The sequence below is a fragment of the Melampsora larici-populina genome, assembly GCF_000204055.1.
Source record: "Melampsora larici-populina 98AG31 unplaced genomic scaffold MELLAscaffold_55, whole genome shotgun sequence".
NCBI classification, from domain to species: Eukaryota; Fungi; Basidiomycota; class Pucciniomycetes; order Pucciniales; family Melampsoraceae; genus Melampsora; species Melampsora laricis-populina.
Genome location: NW_006768819.1, coordinates 294,964 through 303,278, shown reverse-complemented (window position 1 = coordinate 303,278; position 8,315 = coordinate 294,964). Strand labels below are relative to the sequence as shown.

The following is an 8,315-nucleotide window of genomic DNA, read 5'->3' as shown; positions in this document are numbered from 1 at the left end:
ACCTGCCACCTCAATAAAGGCATGACAGTTGCCCTTTGTGGTCCAGCCGTTGTGTACAAGGTTAAACTTTGACTTGAGAGCCTGAAAAATTACAAAAACAATGTCAGTCACCACGATTACAAACACAAACTGAAAAGTGAAATACTTTTGCACCTTTAATTCAGAAAAAATGTTTGACTTGAGTGATATGTTGACCAGCTTAGCCTTGTCTGCAGCCCAGTGTTGACCATACAAGTGTGTGTCCTTTCAATGGTAGCAAACCATTACTCAAAGTATTGGGTCTTCAATACTATTTCACGGTTGGGCTTGGTGGATGAACCACTTGCACACCATTTGGTTGAGTGTAAGGTTGGAGCATATGGCAGCAGGATTGGAAACTACAAAGGGGTCCATTGAGCCCTTTGACTTGGCAAGTGCCTTATGATATCTGTCCACAGAAGGGAGAGCAAGGGAATAATCTTGCTCTCAAGCTTTGATTTGACCAGGGCAGCCAACATCAGATTGACCATCTTGGGTTCATTCATTGCAATGGACTGGTAGATTTCCAGTGAGGTTGCTCAAACTAACTCCAACTGGATTGTATTTGTTTCTTTTGCAGAAACGGGCCGGTTACAACAGAGGGGCCTTGGTTGGATCCTACAAACAGGTCCATACCATATCAACACTGAAGATAAAATGAAAGAGAGAAGACACATAGAGTGGAACTCACATTGTGCTTGTCTTTATTGTCATATCCGTGGAATGGGTTGCCAAAGTAAGCCTTGAGTTTGGCAATTTTTCTTTGGGGATTTTCAATCTTTCATTTCTTCGCTTCAATCTTCTGATTGTCTTGGTCTGAGTCCGCTTGCAGCATCTCTCTTGTGACATTCCCTGGAAAGTGCTATTGGTCAAACAAAGAAATGATATTTGCAGGTGGTTTGAGCTGATTAATGCCATTCAAAAAGAAAACACTAACCACATTGTGTTTATATTTTGATACTTTCTTCTTGCCTTTGCCTTCATTTTGCTTTTTGATGACTGGAGATGAACCAAATCTTGCTTCAGATTTGGATGGATTTGCTTTACCACCAGCCTCAGATTTGTCATTGGGGGGGATCACAGTGACCGTAGAACCGGTCTCATTCTTCTTTTGTTTGTCCTGAGACTTTGCTAGAATGATAACTTTGATTGAAACTCAACAGTGCGAACCTGGACTTGGGACAATCATGCCAGGTGTGGTGGTCTGTTTGCAAGAGTGGACCGGGTGTTCAGATGTTACAGATTACATAGTACTAGTATGCTGTTGATTTATGGGGTAGATGAATGGAATAAGGAGTGATATGGATAAGTAAGCAGGTGAAGTAGGATTTAGATACAATGGAGAATAAGATGAGAGAATTGAGTGAGATAAGAAAATACTGATGTTATTTTTTTACTTGCCTTGATGATCATCAAATAGATTTGACTTCCAGTTCAAGAACACAGTGTATGTGTTGCCATTGAGTCCCTGGCCCAACACCGCAAGTGCAACACAACACAATGGATTTTGAGCTTTTTCCATTGCATTGTACCTTTAGTGCAATAAAAAGCACCACAACCACTCCACAAAGGGGTTTCTTCTTTCCATCTTATGGTTGCAGAGCGTCAGGAGTGCAATATTTGTGCACTATTGCCGCAATTTTGTACGCTGCGCAATATTGCAACAATATTGTGGAAACATCACGGAAACTGTGCAATATGTGCCATCTATGTGCAATATTGCACCAAATAACGTGAAAGTTCTCATTGTAAGTAGCACTTATAAAGGAAATTAGTTTTGATTCTGATTCACTTGTGATGTATGGTGGTGAAGGTGGGTGGATATCAAAGAGAAGTTGAGCTGTACAAGGTTGTACAGCTCTCCTGGGTACAAGGGGTCTCACTCTGCAATATAGTGGTATATTGGGGTTAAGCCGCAATTGTGGTGTGGTCTTTCCAAGAACTGGGTCTCTTGAGGCCGGGTTGCAGTGTGCTGGAACCGCAATAAGTTGTGGTGCAATTGCAGCGCCCAAAACCACTACGCAACCGCACCACAACCACAATATAGTGTGGTGTGCTTGCGGTATTGCCTGGCCTGTGTACTAGGCCGTATACATTGTTTTGGCATCCAGATAGAGGTATATAGTGTTTGTGATTGTTTAGTGGTGTATAGAAGTGCCAGATTAGGATATACAGTCATGTAACTCCGTGATTCATACCAGATTGGTGATTGGGGATTTTGAACCCGGCACACAGCTAAGCCGGGTAACGGTGCTACTAGTGCCTGAGGCATATCTCCCATAAAAAAAGGTCTTTTCCCCAGGTCCTGTCGCTCTGCTGTGTACTTATAGAAAGAGCTATGCTCCCAGAAGAGCACAGCGCATGATAAAAACTGCTGCGCACAGCTGTGCCTCAGCTATTTCTAGCTCAGCTGACCCAGCGTTGATTTCAGCCAAAGAGACTGTTTCAAGTAGACGGAAAATTGATTTTTGTCAGTAGTTCAAGGGGACATAGGGCAAGCAACTCCTAGCAATTCATGTTCAAAACACCTGAGCTATGTTTAGGCCAAGGCAAATAGCTCCAAAAGGGAGATATCAGAGCTAACACCTAGCACTTCTGGTTACTTTCTACAGGACTTCACTGTACCCCAACATGTTTTATTACTTAGTTATTGGTAGATCCTCTTTATGTTGATGTATGATCATTTACTGATCCATGCCATGTAGCTACACACATGTGACTACATCACACTGAACTGGTCCTATCCCAGTTCATACTCTCTGTACACATATATACAGTTGCATGGCTATCACATCTGGTACCAAAATGGATAGCCTACACCCCGGGCAAACAGGTGACGCTACATATGTAGCGTCGCGCTGACGCCACGGGGCCGGGCTTCGAGCGTCACCTGTTACAGATGACAGCGTCACCTGTCTTTCTGCGGCGTCACCTGGATTCTTGTAGCGTCAGCTACCCACGCCATCCTCCCAATGAATCACTAGTCATTGATTCCTCGCTCAGGGTCTAGTTCCTTTTCAATCGGAAAATCCCAAGTACAGCACCCCTGAACGTCACCATCGAGCTCAATTGGTCCAACATCAATCTTCTGACGTGTATCTACCTCTACGCTGCTCAGCACCTTTGTCAAGGATGATCTTCCGAAGAAAGGGCGAAGGATCAACCAATGATCCTAAATATATTTCGAATATATTTCAAATCATCTTCATTCTTGATCGCAAAGGAATTTATATACGGTCCCTCTTCTATAACATCCCACAATCTTTCATTGACTCTATTGATTTCATCTTCGAAAATACCTGTAGTCGCATCTTTGACAACATGGATCCTCCCATTGATACCCCCGCTAGTCAACAATTGATGCTTCCTCCCGTCGGTCCTGCCGCCAATGAACAATTGACGATTCCTCCCGGCGAACCTCCCACCAATCAACCGTTGATAATTCCTCCCGCGAATCCTATAGATCTCCAATTGATATCTAGACAACTGGCAGCTCAGCATGAACTAATTCAAAAGATGCAGAATGACGCTTCCGCCCGCGACGAAGAATACGACCTCCTCAGCAAAAAGTTTGACAAGATCTCGGTCAAGAAGTCATCTACAAAGTCAACAAAAGCTAAGCCCAGGGCCTCTACTAGCGCTATCCCAAGCGACACAAACCTCTGAGAAGAAGTCTAGAAGACATTCATCTGTAACAACAAAGATCAAGCCCGCAAGCTCTGGTGCTCGAAAATCAAAGGTCTCTCCTACTAAGACCCCCAAAAGACCTTCGACTTCTGCCAAATCGACCCCAAAATCAACATCGAAAACCTCCAGACGTGCCTCTGCACCACCTCCAAAGTCATCCCCAGTAAAACGAGATCCCAATCAATTAGATACACTTGAGGTTCCTGAAGGGTTTCAAAAAACCAAGGTGAGTTTCTATCTATCTCTCTTCCTACAATCAAAGTCATACTGAACTTTATTTGTTAGGATTGTTTTTATGCTTTTATTCGAATCTTATGGAACATGATGGAAAAAGGCTCGATTCCCGTGGTACCTGACCCAGAACGTTTGGCCGAATTCAACGCTCGATTCACCGAGGCTGCTCAGATCACAGAGGTCGCTGACAGCTCTACAGAACAGGACCTTATCCCTCACAACGAGATCGTGACACTTGCTGACGCTCGATCTGGACGCATCAAGATCGGCCGTGGAATTGTGCACGTTCAGGACTTTTTTCTTTGTTACTCTCTAGCTATGCTGGCCAAGCTTGGAATCCGCCGCTGGTGTCCTGACCTCACAGATGCACCCGATTCCCTCTGGAACGAGGCATGTCGTATTAGTGCTATCCGGATCTTTCGAATGTGGGTCACTGGGAAAGCGTTTCCAAACGCTAGCGGCCAGTACCTCAACAATATCCTTTTACTTGAGCGAACCTACAACCATTATGTTCATTACTGGATCGCTTCGAAATTCAAGAGGGAGACAAAAGAAAACGGTAGTATTCAAAAAGAAGAGGAAAGAAAAGCGGTTCAACGGGCTCGTCAACGCATGAGAACGTTTTTCCCCTCTTTTATTCAACATTGGCTTACTATTGCTTCATACCTGCAGCTTCGTGATGCTCGGTTTGCTCATGCAGTCGCACACAAGTTTCCTAAGCGCTATCAGGAGATGTTGGCTATGGTCGAGGCTCATAGCAACGATGAATATCGCCCCAAGTGTGGTGCTTACGTAGTCAAGACCCCAGGATACTGATCCGAAGCTGCTGGTATTTTCATCCGACGTGTTGATGAGCATATGGCTAGGGATGACGAGCTCAAAGGCAAACGAGTGCAAAGACGCAAGCGATTCTGACCGAAAAACCCAATTCAATCAATGTTTACAAAACCTCCAAAGGGCCTACTGCTGGACTTTTACCACCCCGATTGGTACAACAACATCTTGTCAATGTCACAGCGAAAGGATATGGCGGATGCCTTCAAAGTTATGTTTCTCCCAGATCCTTCTCTGTCTCTTCTTGGTAACACACATCCCGATGAGAAACTTGGCGACAAAAAATTCACCGAAAAACATTGGGCTAGGGCAACCAAACATTATAATCTCAAACATGAGGAGGATCCTGGCTCAGAGGATGAAGAATCATCTGATGACGACGATGAAACTTACGCTGGAACTAGCGAAGATCTTGACGACACCAATGGAGAAGATGATGATGAAGAGGAGGAAGACGATTATGAAGAGGAAGAGGAGGAGGATGATGATGATGAAGAGGAAGAGCCTCTTGTGGTCGGAAAAGGAAAACAGAGGGCTGAAACAAAAGAAAGTGCAGCGAAAGGGAGAGGTGAATACTATGTTGAAGATGAGGACATGGAGGCAGATGAAGACGATGCTCGGGCAAAAAGGTGGGATGCTTGGAAAAATGCTTGAGTGAGGATGATGATTTCTTGGCTTCTGTCTTAACTGATTTGTTTCTTGTCTGTCCCTACCGTGTCTGATTCTTATTTTTTTCTGTCTGTCTTTACCGTCGTTTTTTTGTTACATTCTCTCAATCCTCTCTGTTTCTATGTGTCAATGTGTCTCGAATTTTATTTTCCATTCTGTCTTTACCGAGGTGTCTGTTTAATGATTGTTGTTTCATTTTCCTCTGTGTTTCTCTTCTCAAAAAAAACAAAAAAATACTCTTTCGTATGTATATAGTTGCAATGTGAATAGTTTCGAAAAAACTTGAGCGAGCTAAATGGTGAGAGACATGAAGTATGAGTTTTACAAAAAAAAAGTGAACCCTTCCTGCGAGAACAAATTTGGACATTGATGGATTGGAATTGAAACGAAACATCCCTTGGAAACCATCCGCCAATTCGGAAGTTCTTCCCACGACCATTGGTGGTACGTAAAGGGTCTCCTGAGTCCTATAATATATATAAACATGTTGATTGCCCCTCAGCTTGCCAACTATCACCCAAAAAAACAAATCATCCAAGATAAAAATTTGACTTGTATAAACTTTACGGACTTCATCAGTTACACCTTACCTTCATGTCTTTTTCCGGTAACATACATGATTCGCTCAATTGGTCCACTTTACCAGAACACATCTTGGAAAACATCTTTTCAAAGCTACCACGTTTCCCGGAAGGCACTCAAAACGTTCATCTTACACGAGTGTGCAAGAGCTGGCACGAAGCTGGTAAACAGATGTGAGTGAGAGTTTCACACATTCATCAGAGCTCTACCAGACTAACAAGTGTGAATCCAGGTTCTGGAGCGACATCAGAGTTAGTGGAATGGTGGCGTTGGTTACACTTCACATAATGGCCGTAGAGTTTCCCGAGCGTGCGGTCAAGACCAAGACCCTGTGGATACATGATACCAACTTTATAAAAGACTTTGGCCGTACCAAATGGGCCGCTCTCTCAGACGAAGAGAAAGGTTGGGCGAAAGATTATGTCTGGCCAAGCTTTTGGGCCTACCCATGGCTTCCCAAGGCGTCTGTTTATCTCATCTCATAGTCAGACTTGTATTTCTTTTCCGTCTCTTTCACATTTGTTGTTTCCAGTTATATCTCTCTATCTCTCTCTTGTCGATGTTTGGAAATAAATTTCTTGATAAATCATTACCACCAACTATGTTACAGTACAAATCTTTTCAAAGACACTCCCATCTTACAAAACGAGGCTTAACACAAATAATTTGGAAACATACATAGCTTCAAATCATGGAGGGGTCAGTATTGATATCCATCGCATCTCCATTACCTACTGTGGAAGAATAAACCACATCCATATCCCTAACCACAGGTTCGTCCTCTGCTGCCTCTGCTCCTCCGCCAATTCCTAAAATCAAGATACTTGGACTGTTAAGACCCATCGACCAAGCAGGGAGATTGCGATGGGGCATTGGTGAAACTATGTATTTGGTAGATATGATTTTTTTCTTGAACGTCTGTATGACGCGAGTTATGCCTAACTGGCCAAACACTGACCCCAGCATTTCCTCTTCGACCTCTGAGAGTGTTTCTACCAATGCGACCATATCGGAAGGGTTGTCCAATTTCAAGATATGAAGCAGCTTTGCCCAACCCACCTTACCGTCCACCTCTAGTTTGACGATGTTATTTGGGCTCTTTTTGCTATATCGAATCCCAGTTTTACCTTCAAGACCCATAATTTCCCGCACAAAAGGTCCTAAAACCTGGGCATCAACTGGGTACGGTGGTTTTCGGTAATCCGTCCAAGATTCATCTTCATTTTGATAGTAGTTTAAAAGGAGATCGTAAGTCATGTTGTCCACTTCGAAAGCCGGCCCCACGTTTCGTGTTTGCTTTTTCAAGTGGATGTGATCTTCTGGGGGAGCTCGGCCTAGCAATCGCTGAAGGTGACAAAAGTGTCGCATTATTGTTTGCGCCATTTCCTCTAGAGGAGCAAAAAACACGTTAATTATGAAATTTGAAATGATAAATCAATCCAGCTTGGTGACTCACCAACTTTCCCGTTTGTGTTAAGCTTCTGTAAAAACCCGCATAGTAGTTTTCCTGCAAATTCAGCCACACCTAACATTGGACCCCACCAATCCATCTGAGCTGCCATATGAATAGCATAGTGATGGTTCGATCTGATGTTGAGTCCCGGCTGAATCTCCTCCGACGTGACCGTATACTTGAAGTAAGCTTTCTTGTACCAATCCGAGTCGCCACTGCTAACCGCTCTCGAACCCACAATATGTGTACACTCTACAAGAGCACACAAGTTTTGTAATAATCTTGAAAGATGTCGATTTGATTTGCCTTCAATGAAAGCATCATATTCGCCGACAAAGATATTGACCGCCGCTAATGGGAGATGAATAGCAAATAAAGCGTGCCATTCACTGGCCTTCAACTTCCCATTGGCGGCAGTTCCGACGCCTTTTGGAACTCGAGTTACACCTACGGGGACCAGAACTTCACGTAGATTCCTGAGGATGGCGACAATCAGATCCCTGGAAAGCCATCCTGTACCTTCTTCAATCTCGTCTAGGTCGACCTCCGCTTGATCCAACACAGCTTGTGCCAACTCCTTCTTGACCTCAAAAGCCCATTGAACGCGAAAATGGTGTGCCAGGACGCCCTCGAACCAATTATGCATAATCCCAAGTCCTACATTCTTAACTGGGTACCAATACGGCAGCCTGTTAAGTTCGGACCATCGCACACCAGTCGTTTGACTCGAGTCTTACGTTCTTCAATCGAATCGCACGTTTTCCAGACGTGTGCTGCATCCAGGACGTTTCTTCTAGTTCGCTTTTGTCCGATCGTCATCTGTTGGATTTTCTTATGG

At 43.9% G+C, this 8,315-nt stretch overlaps 2 protein-coding genes across 2 annotated transcripts; one reads left to right on the top strand and one right to left on the bottom strand.

Annotated features, from left to right (window-relative positions):
- Positions 1 to 3,339: 3,339 nt before the first annotated feature.
- MELLADRAFT_67596 (uncharacterized protein) lies at positions 3,340 to 4,755 on the top strand (the record flags this gene model as incomplete). The annotated part of the gene is made up of 3 exons (XM_007415967.1): positions 3,340 to 3,623; positions 3,697 to 3,931; positions 3,991 to 4,755. The coding sequence occupies 3 exons, from the start codon at positions 3,340 to 3,342 to the stop codon at positions 4,753 to 4,755; spliced, it is 1,284 nt and encodes a 427-aa protein (XP_007416029.1).
- Positions 4,756 to 6,708: 1,953 nt separating this feature from the next.
- On the bottom strand, positions 6,709 to 7,281 carry MELLADRAFT_67595 (uncharacterized protein; the record flags this gene model as incomplete). The annotated part of the gene is made up of 1 exon (XM_007415920.1): positions 6,709 to 7,281. One exon carries the CDS (start codon positions 7,279 to 7,281, stop codon positions 6,709 to 6,711), a length of 573 nt encoding a protein of 190 aa, XP_007415982.1.
- Between the last annotated feature and the right edge of the window lie 1,034 nt (positions 7,282 to 8,315).